General features: G+C 36.5%; 1 protein-coding gene across 1 annotated transcript in view; it reads left to right on the top strand.

Moving 5' to 3' along the window:
- Positions 1–3,325: 3,325 nt before the first annotated feature.
- The window catches only part of IREB2 (iron responsive element binding protein 2), a 2,086,845-nt gene continuing 2,073,622 nt past the window's right edge, over positions 3,326–16,548 (top strand). Inside the window, exon 1 of the mRNA XM_044077824.1 lies at positions 3,326–3,420. Coding sequence (XP_043933759.1) covers positions 3,402–3,420 — 19 coding nt within the window. The 5' untranslated portion in view covers positions 3,326–3,401. The remainder of the gene's footprint in view (positions 3,421–16,548) is intronic.

Genomic DNA, 16,548 nt, shown 5'->3' with positions numbered 1-16,548 from the left:
ATTAGAGGCAAAACTGGTCTACAGTAAACCATTAAGTTAAACAGGAGATAAATTAATATTTCTGGCATGACATGAGCATTAACAAATGAAGGTTAAGGTACCAAAGTGGTGTACTATGCTTGACGTATGTTACTGAAAAGGTGTGTATCTTGTTTGCACTGTGTTGAGATAAATTTACATAATTCACAACAGCACTGCTCAATAGTTTGCTGAAGAAAAGTGGTTCACATTCTATAGGTGAATGATCATCTGGTTAACAGACCGCAATTAGTCAGCTAAAATAAACAAATGACACTGATCATAGCAAACTCTAGTTACTTTGCCCAAAGAATTTGATTTTTCAATAACCATTTTTATCCTATTAATAGCTTGGCACATGCCAAAAGCTTACACTGCAACTTAATAGGAGTAAACCAGAGAACTAATTGTGGACACTCACTATGGGCAAAATTTGTGGATAGTCAATTCATTTATAGCAAGACTCTTGACATTTCACCTCCTGAATTGGGAACACAGGGAAAAAAACTCCAAATTATGGACACTTTTTAAATAGTGTTACTGTTAATTTAGAACCTTGGTGTAAGAATGTCAAATAAAATAATGGTTATTTGCTAAAGTAAAAGGCTGTAACTATAATGATTATCAATATTTATTTACTATAATCCCTTACTTTTTCTTGGAAAAAAACACGTGTGTGTTACTCCAGAATCAGGATAAATCCAGAAATAATCAGGCACACTTTTCATCATCAGTCCCCATTTTTCTACATGGGGTTGAAGTGTCGTGTGAACTGTTGCCACCTCTCTCAATTCATTGTCACTCTCTGATCTTCTTCAAGTGTCATGCTAGACTGTTGCAGGTCTTTTCTCTTACACAAACCATCCATCTCTTTTCTGCATGTCATTTCCTCTTGCTTTCTTCCAATCTCTCCCAAATCATCTTCTGATTTCCTGCACATGTGTGCTAACCACTGTAATCTCTTCTGGCATTCTCCACAACTGCAGCTACTTTGACTTATGCTCTGATGTCAGCATTTCATTGCCTCTCCCACAGTGTGTATCCTATTATCCATCTCAGACACTGCATCTCCATCACTTCTAGCTTCTTCAGCTATTCTGCTGTCACTGACCAGGTTTCTGTACTATTCAGAAGCACTGACCACACCAGTGTTTTGTACACATTACTCTTCAGTATCTATAACATTGTTCTGTCACATATTACCCATAACACAATGTACCAATTGGCTGCAGCCTAACTCTAGCTTTAACCTCCTCGTTCGTACCTCCCTTCTTCACAATCGCCCTTCCAGACACTTGAACCTGTCAGCCTGTTCCAACGTTTTCCCTTCTATCTCATTTTTCAGCTTATTCCCCATCCACTTCCATGACAACTGTTTTGTCTGTACAGCCTCATCCTATGTGCTTTTAGTTTTGCATTCCATTGCTCCATCATTTGCTGAAGTTCTATTTCAGAGTCTGCTGTAAAGGCATATCATCTGGATATAAAAGCTTTGTTGATCTGTCCCCTAACCTGTTTGCTGATGTAATCCATCACCAGAATGAACAGTGGGTTCACAAATGAAGCCTGATGCACATTCACTCCCACTGGGAACCCCTCTATGAGACTTGAACAATGTTCATACTTGTGTCACTGCATCATTATACATAGACTGCACTAATTCTACCAATGTTTCTGGGATTTGGAATTATCACGACTGCCCAAATCAGCTTTTTTGGAACATTGCCATATGCTTTCTCCAAATCTAGCAATGCTTCGTTGGAGTCTTTTACCATCCCTAACTTCTCCACTATCTGTCTCACAGAAAACACTGGGTCGGTTGTGCTGCATTCTGATTTGAACTGTTCACCTATTTTACTTTCTACTATTTTGCTTATTCCTTTATCAATCACCTTCCCCAGCACTTTTATGCAGTGTGATAGGAGTCTGATAGATTGATACTGTCCACATTTGTGAATATCTCCTTTATTCTTGTGCACTGGCACTGGGAATGGGGATGCTTATTCTCCAGTCATCTGAGATATGCCTTTCTCTCTATACTACTAAGAGCACCCTCAAGAACTATATTTCGCCTAACTCAGTCAAAATCTTCATTATATCTAATATAGTAAGGAAATGGCATTGGGATAGAATCAGAGATCACAAAGTCATTCCCAGTGAAACAATTTGCCCACAGCATAAACTACTGGTAGCTATGATTAGCTGCAAGCAGTGGTCATGGAAAGCTCTAAGGTCAACAGAGACTAGGCTGCAGATCTGAAAGTTGACTAGAGCTAAAGCATGAGAGTTCTAGGAAATATTCAGGGCTCTAGCACCTTATGAAGAGGAAGCAGGTAAGAGTTGAAGAATGGCAGTGTCTTAAAACAGCATATGTGAAGACTATAGAACAGATATGTGGCTGAGGCAGGTATGGAAATAATGACATATAAGGAAAGTTGTTGATGAAATGCAGATTTCAGGAAGTTATCAAAAGAAAGAAGTGCAGGAAAAATGGGAAATAGAAAAGCCAGAGCAGGCTAAGAAAGAATACAGACTAGCTAAAGGGGCAGTCACAATAGTAAAGAGCAATGTAGCAGAGGCAATTTTCCAGCTTCTGTTAAACGACCTCAGCAGAGGGCATTAAAATCTTGTATCAAGTTGTACCATTCATAAGGGACGCCAGAAACAACATGCTCACCAGTTCATAAAAGGCAGATGGAAAAAATAATCCCAACAGCTTCTGAATTAAGAACCCCACAGAAGCTGTACTTCTCCATACACACCCTACAATAAAAGGGGAAGAAAAGCCTACCCTAGCTAGGGAGTAAGACCAGCACTAAAGAAAACAATGTCAGCTGCGGGCTTAGATGGTGTCACCAAAGTTTTTTTTTTTAAATAGTACTACTATTAACTTCAGGTGTTTAAAGAATAAGAGAATATGAATTAACAACATACATTTTCTGATGTACAAGAAGTTTAGAATAACTTTACGCTTAATTGGTAAGTGTAAAGTAATCCAGCACCTTTTATCCCCAAATCGCCAATCCGAAGCAATTTGAGTCTAAATCGGGGACAGTTGGGGGTGTCTACGACCGTGTATACTTATATATATATATATATATATATATATATTTCATACATTTACCACATACAGAATACTCCAGTTAAACAAAACCGAATACTCAAACCCTCTTAAAACTTTATAAAAATAATTACAGTCTGACTTGAGCTCCAACCAGTTAAGAACACACTACACTACATTAACTTGAACTTAACCGCTACGGGACAGAATTAAACGTCATTGACAGGGCAAGGTTGATACCATAGATTGGGGCGAAAGTTTGGCCAATGGTTGTAATCGTTATTGACGGAGCGTATTGTGCGTGAAGGTCTGTAAACTGACGATGGCGGCCGGCAGTTCTGGTAGGTGTACGGTTTTATGTGTTGTTGATGGGTCATACTGCGCTTTGACAACAGAGTTCTTGGGATAGTTTCTGACTGTAGAACTATAGTGTCGAATTGAAGTGTGTGTACCCTTTTAAATTAAGTGGTAGATTATGTTTGTGGGCATATATATGCTCTCTACTGGGTTCAGGGGAGTGGAGTAGTTTTGAGTTTTTGTTTTATTTCCGGCAGGGGGGCGGTGACTGTCACTGTGACTTGTTTTCTGGATAGGTATCCTGAAAAGTTGTGTGCAGTAGCAGAGGATAATGAAAGAATGCAGAACTGTCACGTTTATCTTTACAAATATTTCATTCACAGGTGGCAGTGTCCAGGAGGGGAAGTTGACGTATGCCTCTTTGCTGCCTGCAGATGAATTGTTTTACACTTTCAAAGCCTGACAGGGCCCTTAAACCTTTCATATGTATAGACCCTGTTGTGTTTTGCTGTCAGGTGGGGTGTGTAATACGTTCTTAGTGGAACACAAGTTTGTCCGCATTAACAAGACGTGGTGGGTTGTCTTGGTTGTGGTGCAACCGTGCAACCATGGCCAGCAGGCTAGTTGTCCTGTAAATTAGTTTTTATATAGTTTGTGTGTACATTTACAATCAAACTGTGTTTATTCAAAACCTGCATAGAAAAAATGAAAGTTGGGATATTGTAGTTAAATATGTATAGGACACTTCATTATACCTAACAAGGTTTCATAATCTCGTAATATGCACACTATTTTTTGAATGCATTGTACATTCTTGTTAGCTGTAAGCGTACTTGAGGATACTTCAATCTGATTTTGCAACACATGTTTTGGTTTATGAGGAATAAATCCAGTCTTCTTAGCTTTTTAAAATTTTATCTGAGTTAGAAAAATAATTCTGAAACATTTGCCTTCTGTAATTTTATTAAAAGAAAATGCAGATCTTTTGTTTAATTTGGTGGGCACAATAAGTTCGTTAATTGCATTTTTTGCCCTGGGCTAAGCCTGTTTTCACTGAGAGCCCAAGGAGAAAGGCTCCTAATAGCGCACAAAATGGCATAACAGGAAATATGTTTTTGTTAATTCTAGATAGATGGTGAAGTCTTAATATACAACATTTGAGCTTTAAGCATTGTTTTTACTACTTGTAGTATCTATGCCAGTGAATGACTAGAAAACTGTTGTAAAAAGAGGATATGTGTAGTGAGTCTTGTTCATTTTATGTTCTTGATGTGTTAACCCAAGAGGTTTATAACCAGTATCAAAAGCATCCTTGAAATAAATATAAAGCTTAGGCTGTGCTAATAGTAAGAAAAGCATCCGTACATAATGGGTTGTACGAAGTTCTTGCGTGCATAAGTATGCAAAAAATTGAAACATGACTGCATTTTCCATTTTGTGTGTGTGTGTGTCAATGTTGATATATTAACGCAGTAAATGAATATGTAGTTAATTCGAAGATAAAGTTAAGAAACCTGTGAAAATATCTCTGTTTATGGTTTCTCAAACAAATTAAATGAACATCTGAACTGATTATGCCCACAGAAGCATAAAGGAAGTTATATGGTATGTAAGAACTTGTGAAAACTAAGTTAGACATGTCCAATTAAGCCTTGATTACTTTGGCATGAAAACATCTTATTTTAAAAAACAAATTTCATAAATCCATTTTCACGTTTCAAAGTTGAATCGTTTTGGACCAAGTCTGTGCAATAAATCCTTTAAGTGCAGTGTCCAGTGGGTTTCTGTAACATTTGCTGTCAGATTTGTAGTGTCATTGTTACAGTGATGACAAAACTATGTTGAAATATCTACTTTACTGCCTTGTGGAGTGAGGGTCATGCAGGAGATGGCCTTGAAGGGCAGAAGAAGGTGAGAGGATTTTTTCCATTTGGTGGGTACCACTGACCCGCTAGAGAGAGAAGCATACTTTTTATTTGGGATTGGTCGGGATATTACATAAAGGAATGGCATGAAGTACTACTTTGGCCAGGTGCATTTTAAGGGTCTAGTACTTCATAGCTGATGTAGTAATTGCACATTGCCAGAGGGAGCACTGGTACAATTGCATTAGCAAGGAAATGCAGTCGTGAGGAATGGGGCAGTGAGAGAGGAAACACTTGTTCGTTTGAAGGAGAAATATTACTACAGTTTTCTTGACTGTGTGTTTCATTTCGTATGCAGTGTGATAGTCTAAACAACTTTAATTTTCAGTAAGTAACATATTGGGTTGATTTGGAACTTGAACATGTAATTTGTGAAATCACTGCAGCTTTCTTTCAGCACTGGTGAAGAGTGACATACTCATTACTGGTGTGAGATGACCTCTACTGTGCCTGTTGCAGCTTTTGGCAAGTGCTTCTTCAAAGCCACTGTTTACTGTTATGCCTTTCTCTTTAATGTTTCTCTCGTGTTGAGACTCATGAACTGTCACCCGACTCAAAGTGAAGATTTATCCATGGCAAATTGATCCTAAAAGGTGCAAAAAATATTTGTGGCTACTGTTTTTCTTTCTGCAACCTGTATTAAAGGAGCCTTTGTTACTATGAAATTCTCCTTAAAAACTAGTTTACAGATTGTCATGGATGTTTGGTAACTTAACTATCAGGACGCAGTGAAAATTTGGGATCAGTCAAATACATGTACATTTATGTTTATGAATGTAGCTTAAACTAAAAAAATATATACATCATAAACTGCTGTTTGGTATAAGCATGTTCTGTGCATGAATGTAGCTTAATCTTAAAAATGTTGCCCAAAGTATTATTCGGTTTTAAACATGATCTTAGATGCTCAAGAAAATTTTATTTGTAATGCTACATATAGCATGTATGGCAGCCCTTTTCATGTAAAGCATTTTACAGAAGACCAATAACTAGAGCATTGATAACTAAGGTTACTGGACCTTTGCAATGTAGGTGAGGGAAAAGAAAAAGTAATTTCCTTCATTAATTGTATTGGATTAAAATGAGATGCAGCATTCACTTCTAAGCAATTTGTTTCTGTAGGCAGTCTGGATGGGGAACATTGAGCTGTAGGTCCTCCTTAATATAAGGAATCTGTTTTGTTGTTCTGGGTAGTAAGTGGCTGAAGTGCTGTGGTGTTAGGATTCCTCAACTTACTCTTTTGCAGACCTCTTTCTTTTAGCTGTGGCTATATTACAGTTTGCTGTTGAGTTGTAATGCATGTTGATATGTGTTGCATTGTCTAATTAAGAATCTTAAAACTTTTAAGCTTCTGATTTGAAAATATGCAAGCTACAAGCATTGTTTATACTGTTTCAAATAATTAGTGCCTAAAGTAAACAGTTTTACATGAGCATTTAGGCAAGTTTGTTGATGTTAAATGTTCCCGGTTAAATTGTAATTGATGAAAGTAAGTAGTGGGTTTCACTTGGGCATGTTGGTAAGTTAAAAATGGTTTGCCTGAAATGGGGTCGGTTAAGAGGTGGAAAGATTGAATTTAAAAAGAGACGTTGAGTAATAATTGTAGATATTAAAATTATACTGTGCATTGTTAATGTACATCATACCTGGATGCACATGTTCCTCAATAAATATGTTTCTTCAGTTCAGTTTTTGACCAGTAATTTTTGAAGTGTGTTTGTGAGAATTCACATTTCTGATAACAAAGAAGTTGGAAAAGGCATATTTTTGTGTTCCACTATATAAGAGCAGTTGTTTGCCATAAGAGCAGTTGTTTGCCACTTACCAGACATGTCAAAAAAGTTGTATTAGTACCAGGCTTGCCTTTTCTGTTAAACTATTTCTTATCTCTGTTTATTATTGAGATGTAGTTACATACAGTCTTTGGCCTAATTAAGTCCATCTGCATTTTTTGCTGCTTTGTTTTATGATGTAACACAGCAGTTGTGGTACTATAGTTACTTCATAACCACATACCGTGGTGTAATAAATTATGGGAATAGGTTATATCAGTGTAAGAAAATGCAGTGAAAAATAAGTTATGTTTGTTTGCTATGCAGTGAAATATCTGTGATGTGCAAGTTGTACTTTCTTTTATGGTATCATAAATGTTTGACTTTGGTGTTGCTATCATTTTGTATGGATGTTTGGAGTAAATGTAAATGTTGGGCATTAAACTATGTGTAATTCAGTTTTAGTTCCTTCCTCTCCGTTTACCCACTCCACTTTATATCCACCATTGTCTGCATGTGGTCTTGCACCATTTTTGAACTGTTTTGTTTCTTTTCTAATGCCACAGTCCTAACTGTTGGCTGTATACTGGTTAATGGCACCGCCTCACCTGAATTTCTTACAAAAAGTGTCATTGTATTGTAAATTAATTGTATTGTTTCACTGTACACATGCAGTCCCTCATGGATGATATTATGAAGGTAACATCTTTCACTTGGCTACTATTTTAAGCATAGTGTGCATTATACTTGCACATTGATGTCAAATGCAGCATCATTTCTAAGCAAAGTGCTATACACACATGTACATATGTATATACAAGTGTGTGTGTTTGTGTGTATATAACTTATGTGGGTCCCCTTCACATGGTCGACTTTTCATAAAGTCGACTTTCATATGGCCGAGACCATATGATCGACTTTTGAAAAGCCAACCATGGGGAACCGCAATCTTCGCACAGTGCGGAATGGGAAAATTTCCCACTTCTGCACTGTAGTGTGATCTCAGAGTTGGTATATTTAAGTTACAGGGGATGTGGGGGGCAGAGCCCCCCCCCCCGCTAAAAGTTTAAGGTAAGTGTTTGTTGTGTGTTTATGTTTACTTTACATAGTCGGCATTCTGAAAGTCGACTTTCTGAAATGTCGACCATGTAAAGTAGACAGACATATATAATATATATGTGTGTGTGTAATATATATAATATTTTAGTTTATATCACATGGGATCACCCATTATCATCAACAGTTCAAAAGTAGATGCAAGAAAACCAGATATGGCTGTTCAAGAAAAAGAGAGAAGTAGCATTGAACACTGAAATTGCTAAGCACAGTGATTACAGCTTTTTATGTACAGAGAGACAGGATTTGCAAGCAGAAATGTGAGCAATATGGAAGAAAGGTACGCAGACAATTCCAATTGTAGTAGGAGCAGCAGGACTAAAAGAATTTTCACTCTTACATAAATATGCTCCCAATACATGCAAACCTCGTATGAGCTACAGAAGGATGCCGTTCTGGCCTCATTATGGGTGTTGAGAAGAACAGCATCAAAGACTGAAACAATACTAATTTTGTGAACTCTAGTTATACTCTGAATTAGGATTGGGGTCCATTCCAGTCATTGTATTACAAACCCAAAACACTTGGAGGAATTAAACTGAGCAAAACCATGAAACTTGCCCAAATCCAAAGCTATACTTGCTTATTGGGAATAAAGTAAGCAAACTGACCTTACTTTCCATTCAGTACAGTGTTAAAAGAAGTTAACTTCTCATACATGTGACCTATACAACACCTTTTAAAATCAACATTGTCCTCCTGACCCTAGAAATTAAGCTTGTTCTTATTAGAGTTAGAGTAAAATGCTGCAGTTAAGTAAGATTATTACTGGCAAAACAAAGCTGGTTCTAATTTATCAGCATTCTCTTGTATTCCTCAACTGTGCTACTAAAATTCATAAACAATGAACAGACACCCTAACCTTGTAATACCACAAACAACATGATAAAGCCACCCATGAAGCATTTCATACATAAAATCCTACCCAAATTGCCTAAAGGCTTTAATCTGTAGAATCTTAAACAGTTAAAGTATCCTATTGAAATGAATAAGAAACATCCTGAAAAAAGTGGTCTGGTTGCATGAAATAGATAAGTATGACTGTAATATTGGGGACCTCTGTCTGTGAAAAGTTATGGACAAAAATTACTTAGGTTAACAAATTTACTGAACTAAATTTGACTGATTGAAAATAGTATGATGCATACGTTTTATCAGTCAGACTTGATTTATTCTCTGACCAAGTTGTTGCTGAATTTTGCAAAGGGATTTTTTGTTTACAGCTTGTCTTGATTTTAGTAAAGCAACTGTTTGTTTATTTTAAGAGAGTGCAAGGAAAGATGGCATGTGGGTGGAGTGGAAACATGAGTAGCAAATTTAGTGAGGGGAAAGAAGAAGAGTGTGGTAGTTAAGATGGAAAGTATCTAGGATAATGTTAGTGATCAGATAGTGGTAGTGTGAGCAGCTAAAACAGCGCCCTGGGCCTAAAACAGTTAAAGCAGCGTACTTCCTTATAATAGTGGCCCCTGTGAAAGTGACCTTGGTGATATAGTTTGTTAGAGAAAACAGGGCGATCTTTACTAACAAGATACATGTGTTAGTCTACACTTAGCAAGTCGTTACTATGACGATAACAAGAAACGCACAAAAATTGCAGTTTGCTATTTTAATTATTCAGTTTAAAAGTTTTTTTCCCATTTATCAATGATGCAGGAGTACTACTGTTAACATGCGGTAATGCTACCTTGTTTCAAGCTTTTGTAAGTGGAGTGTTGTATCTAGCACTCAGCCTTCCGGATGCCTTGCGTAACTGTCCGGTTAAAGGGAATGTTAAGCCTGTCAGAAATTAAAGTAAATGCACCCTACATGAACGTTGAAGAAAAAAAGGGATATTTGTCATTTTTGTCATTCTTCATGCAGTTGCGCTCCCTTACATGCTAAAATGGTAAACAAACATCGGGGGGGGGGGGCATGGGTTACATTACAGAAAGATACTATCAAGAATCAACAGATACCATAGCCCTCAACTTTCCATCTCCAAAATGAAGAACAATAGCCCTCATAATGTGGAGCAAATGGGCAAAATGTGGAACACATACTAATGGCTTACTAACCACTTTGACTAGGAAGGTCACATGCTCTTTACCTAACTGTATTGCCAGGGCCACTATAATAAGGAAATACCGAAAATAATAAAAGCCTACACAAGTTTAACAGAAATTGGTAGCTGAAGTCTCTCTGACGTCCAGAAGCTCAACACAGAAGAGGATAAGAGAAGTAAATTGGACAGTTCTGAAGAGGACAAATAGAGGTGTGGAGCAGAGGTAAAAAAAAAAAATGATGGTAATGGTAACTGAAGGAGAAAGTTCCGCAGTCATCCTACATTGACTTTCAAGATAAATGACTCCCTGTTGGAATTCATAGAAACAAATTACAAAATACTGCAGGGAATAGAATATTGACCAAACATTCAAAGGAAATAACTGGTATGCAAACGGCTGAAAAGGAGATGGAAGTGTAAAAATGGTGGAAGAGTAATTTAAAATGTGAACAAGTGGTGCTGAAGCTAAACTCCAGGTCAGGTCATGCAGAGGCAACCTGCGGTTTACATCTGTACTAGCACAAAGCAAAGGGAAGGGCTTTTGACACAATTCCTCAATTAGGCACAGTAGAAAAGTTAAATAACCTGGGAATAAACCCCCCTATGTCACCTGCTAGGTCGGCAGCTCCCTTACAGACAGGACATAGATCAAAACAGAGGAAGTTACCTCTGCAAAAATACTAGTCCCCAGTGGAGTTTTGCAGGGTTTTGTGGTGGGACCTCCCCTGTTTGGCATCTACTTTTCTAAAGTAAAGGCCAATATCAAAAAGGCTCAGGCTGACTAAGTAAGTTTGCAGACGACTACAAGCTAGGAGCAGTCCTTGAATCCCCAAATTACTTGGCCATTCTGCAGAAAGGTTTGTTTCAAATAAATAACTGGTACCAAAGTCATGGACTGAAAATAAATGCTAAAAATGCATTATTGTCAACTTTGGGATGTCATCTACCCCAGGGAACTACCAAATTGACAATACACCCCTAAGAGGTGACTTGGGAACTTAATTGGACAGTGACCTAACTTTTGACCAACATGTGTCTATTGTAGGAAAATCTTTCTACATTGAAGAGCTTACAAACAGCTCACATTAGGCCAATCATTGAAGCCTACTTTGGCATGTATCTGTGCAGACACATGCAACAACTGGAACACCCACAGAGATGCTTACTAAAAGGATACAAGGCCTAAACAACATGTCCTGCATGGGCTAACTCAAAGCCCTGTAACTATACTTTGTATTGTACAGACTGCTAAGAGGTGACTTGTCTGGCACATAAGGCACCGCATCCTCTTACCCATTGCTGATGGATTTGCTACACATCAGGAAGTCAAGACTGCATCACAAATACTTTGTCTAGGGATCTAAACCTTTTCTGCAACATCAACAACAGTTTGGAGGGACAGGTATATTTTGCAGAGGATACCACTGCTGTGGAACAGAGTCCCCATCCATTTAAAACTTCATCCTTGTCCATATTCAAGCTCAGCTTAGATGTGTGGATGGGAAATTTATCTCAGAACTGCTCCCTGTACTACTAATGGACAGCAACAGCTCCTAAATGCCTTATTTCATGCATGAGTCTCCTCAGATTATGTATGGTATGATTCCGTTTATTCTCATTAGGAGTAATATATAGTTATCGACCATGGGACACGTTATTTCAAGCACAAAAAGTGAAACTGGCTAGGCTTAAAATGGGCTGCAACAGCAGCTAGCCTAGTACTTGCCTATGAACCTGTAAAGACTGTGAGAGAAGATATCGACACATAATGTAGACTTTCTACTGCTGATATTAACCTAGAGCATATAAAGTAAATTATTCTTGATTTGAGATTGAGAAAGACCTATACTGATTTAAACTATAAATCTACTGGCTGAAAGAGGAAGATATTTCTTCAACAAAATAAACCATATTTTTAAAAGCTGGGAGAGACTGAAGTCTATCCTTACACAAATTAATAGAAATCCCTTTCTTCCTTCCAGAAGATACTGTACAGAAATTTAAAATTTGTTTCAAGTTATTGCATTCTGCATTTCTTCTATCTACATAGATTAAAAACCTACACAGACTCTTGACAGGCACAAGATGAGCTGACAAAAAGAAAAGAATTGGAAGAGGCATGAAGTGATGGAGCACTCAGTTGGTCAGTAAATGCAGAAAGACCAACTATGGACACTGCACAATTCCCATTAAGTCTTTTCCTGTTTTCTAAAAGAAAAGTGATAGACAAAACAAAGGAGAAGAAAGAGCTTTCAAAAAAACTACACTGAGTAATACTTTAAAACATTGAAACCAGTAAGTACAAGAGAGGAAATATCTATTTGATTTGGTAAATGCAGTGTACACTTGTATTCCATTATTATTTATTTATTTTTTTTGTTAAAATGAAAGTTTATATATAACTGGAGGATAAGGTATTATATTGCATGTTGTCTGGTGAAAGTCCCATTTGATTTCAAACTGCAAATTATTTTGTCCCAATTAAAGGGCCAAGAAATCGGAGAAGTAAATTAAATGAATGAAAAGAGGAAATCAAATATATGTTGAGACAAGTAGTCAGTAATTTAATTCCTAACAGCTGTGGTAATTTGTGTACCAGGAGTAGTAATGAACACGAAGTTGAGAGTTTACTAACTGAAATAAGGTAGAAAGCAAGGCTGACAACTTCTGACATACAGTGGGTAAACTGATACCTGCAAGTAAGTGTAACAACCTGATTAGGGAGAGATTCCTAAAACGTGCATTAGAAATGTTGAGTGGTATAGCAAGTGATAATATACAGAATGAAATGTGTTAGGTTGTGATATTCCTGTGCTACTAGACAGCACAGTAGAGACTGCTTCAAAAAATAAGATTACATTGCTAGTTGTAGGCAACTCAAATAAATTGGTGATTTTATAGCATTTGGTCCCCAGCCCAAGGGCTGTCAGTGGTTTGAGTAGGATTAGAAGGAGTAGAAGAAGCTTTACATTGCTGTTTTTTTTTACTGTATGTTAGCTCTCTTGCTTTGAGAAATGTATTGTTAATATTTTATTTCTGGTACAGAGTGAATTGAGCAGTCTAAAGAAAATAAGAGTTTAGGTTCATTTGGGCCAGTGTTACACAAAAAGGTATAAAATAAGACAGACATAAAAGTGTTAGTGCTCAATGCTAGGAGTATAAACAAGAAACACCACACCCTACCAGCTCTTCTTACTCTGGAGAATATAGACATGTGTGCCATTACTGAAACGCTTTAAATTCACAAAAAATTCTATGGCAGTGCAAGGCTTCAGTGCTTTCCACATGTTTAGACCTTCAGCTGCACAAACTGGGACAAAAGGCGGACGAGTGTCATCTGTATTAGCAACAAGTATAACTCGATAGTGGGTAAACGGAATTTATCCACGTGAAAATCACCATAGATGTAGTCCCATACCATATCCTAGGAAGCTGATGTAACAGAAAGATGCAAGTATAAGATAAACAAATGTAAAATAAAATCATATAAATAATATCACAGTGATTTATTAGTCTTGTGTGCTTATGGGTTAGTAGACAGGAAAAGTAGGACTTTCTACTGTAGTACCGCTCGGATAATAATGTTACGTTAAACTCGCCTGCATTGTAAACTACATGAAAGATTTGTAAAGAGAAGTAGGAAGGAGGGTTTTCGCTGGATTAGGAGAGCAAAAGACGAAGGTAAAAAAAAAATGTAATGCAGTGGTTCTGAAACTTTGCAAGCCGGAGGATCCCTTTTATAAAGGAAATATTTTGGTAGACCCCTATATTTTAGATTGTGGTTTTAGACTGTTATTAATCAGTAATTTAATATAAATCAACACTTGAATTTTAAAATTGTTTTATTTTTAAAGGATTATTAATTAAACAGACTCCAGCTTCTAAAAGTGTCAGTTGAGCTGAACGTGCAATTGATTTAATTTCTAGGATGAATAATACATTAAGGCGGTTCCAAATGTTATAGGTTTTCTTAAATATTTTCCAAATATTATTAAATGTTATAGGTTTTCTTAAATATTTTTATGAATATTGCCATGTTATGTCGAATAATACATTAAGGCGGTTCCAAATGTTATAGGTTTTCTTAAATATTTTCCAAATATTATTAAATGTCAATAGCTGACCTCTGATACTTGGGCTGTAGTGAAAGCTGTACCAAGAGTTCTGGTTATTATGAATATAAAATTCAACAGGACCATAAAAGTAAGAGACCTCAAATTGCTAGCATACATCCTCTGAACCTAATCCCAAAATCACATGTTTAAGCTTAGTTATGAATGAAAAACCTAACTAACTAACCAATCAAAACATTTCCTCCATTTGAAACACATTACTAATCATCTATACAGTTGTTACATGCACAGTTAACAAGAACTGTCAGTTCTACTTGCATCCAATGTACCACTGCTCATATCTGCAATATTTGGGCATGAAAGAACCTGCAACAATAACAATAAATAATGCAACATGCAACCAAATCAATAGTATGAATAAGGAGCTAGGTGAATTAGTATACAGTCGATGGGAAAGAAACCTGCTTTACTAAGAGCCTTGTTCAAGCTGAAGAAATAGGAACAAAGAAAATGACTAACAAGGTGGCTGATATATTTAATACTCTTTGAAACGCAAATCTGAAGTAAAAAAAAAAAAAGTTTCAGGTATCCAGCATTGGGCCAATAATGAAGCAGCTCAAGTGATTCCCACTGCATTATTTTTATCTACAAGTCTTCACAAAGAAAAAGCTGCAGACATTTTTCAAATAACTACAGGTATATAAAACATGCTTTTACATAAATATTAAATGAGTGAATAAAAAAAGAAATCTAGACCAGTGATTATATAGTCCAACAAACTAAAAAAAAAAAGTCACAGTTCGGAGAATAATCCAAAAAAACTTTAATCTCACTCTGTTAATATATTTCTTCATTTCCTGAGTGATTTTTTGGACTTGAACAAAAAGTTATTGGTACAGAAGCCTGCTGGATTTGGGACACCATTCCTTGAACATTTTATTAGCAAATATATGTAATGGCCATGGCTGGAAAACTGGCATAAAATATCGGTTAAATCCATCAGGCTTGACATGCATTTCCATGTCTTTTCACTTGTAATTTACTGACGAGAAACACTGGGACGTTTATGTCATGGTAAGGATGTGTATATTTATTTCTGTCTTTACCTATCTTATCCGAATTGTAGCTTCATATTTATTTATTTATTGCAAGAAAGCCCTGAAGCTTTTCACTTCCAGGCTGCTGATTTTCTCCACTCAGGAGATCATGCCATCAGCTGCTTTTGCACATGTTGAAGGAGCCCAAGTCTTTGAGAACTGCCCAGCTGTTGTAGCCTTGGCTTTTTGGTAACTGTGCGATGGATGAGGATTTTTCTTTTCCACTAAGTCTGAAAGATCAGGTTTGATATTTGACAGGTTTATTCTTAATGCTCAACATTGTCTATTTCACTGTTTATTTTTTTAGGTAAAGTAACATGGAAATTGCACAGATATGTAGAAAAAAATGGAAGTAATTTTTGAAGAGCTTTGTCTGCAAATCTTGGATAAATGTTTCTTACTGACAACCAAAAGTGCAAAAGACTGTTTTGTTTAAAAACAATTTTTAAAGAGCCATCACACGACAGCTGTGCCAAATCTTCTTGTTCTGGGCTTGTCAAATCATTGATTTCATCTATTTTTATTTATTTGGATCTCTGATCCAGTTTTTATTATATTGTGGTGCAGGAAAATAAAATCTAAAGGTTTCTCTCAAATTTCTCAACTGTTCAACAATAAGTAATTCAGCTATTTTCGGATCTACTTTTTCTTCGACACTTAAAGGTAGGTAAAGTTGAAAAAGAATCAAACATTCCTTTTCAGTTGATTTTTCCCATAATTCTATGTTTTATTATAGCTTTTATTTTCTACTTTAAACATGTCTATAGTAGTTTCTTGAAGACTTAAAATTTAATTTAAGTAGTAAAAAATGTCCGCTAAATATGCAATCTTTACTAGCCAAGAAAAAAAATCATTCAAACATTCTCTTAAAGGGAAGGTTTTTTTTATCAATTAAAAAGATTCTTGTTTTGTCACAAAGTTCAAAAATGCGATTCAAAACCTTCCCACGAGACAACCAATGAACTTTGGTATGTAACGGTAATTGTTTATGATGGCGTCCCATTTCATCACACACAACTTGAGAAATCCTATTATTTAGCGGGTGAGCCTTAATAAAATCTACCATAGATACAAATGTTTTTAAATCGGTTAGCATTTTTTGGGCAGCAAGTAATTCACGGATGCTGCAATGCGTTCAGATTGCATTT

This window comes from Protopterus annectens, chromosome 7.part0 (genome assembly GCF_019279795.1).
Source record: "Protopterus annectens isolate FY-2018-M chromosome 7.part0, PAN1.0, whole genome shotgun sequence".
Lineage (NCBI taxonomy): Eukaryota > Metazoa > Chordata > Ceratodontiformes > Protopteridae > Protopterus > Protopterus annectens.
The sequence above is the reverse complement of the archived record's forward strand: the minus strand, read 5'-3'. Positions and strand labels throughout refer to the sequence as shown.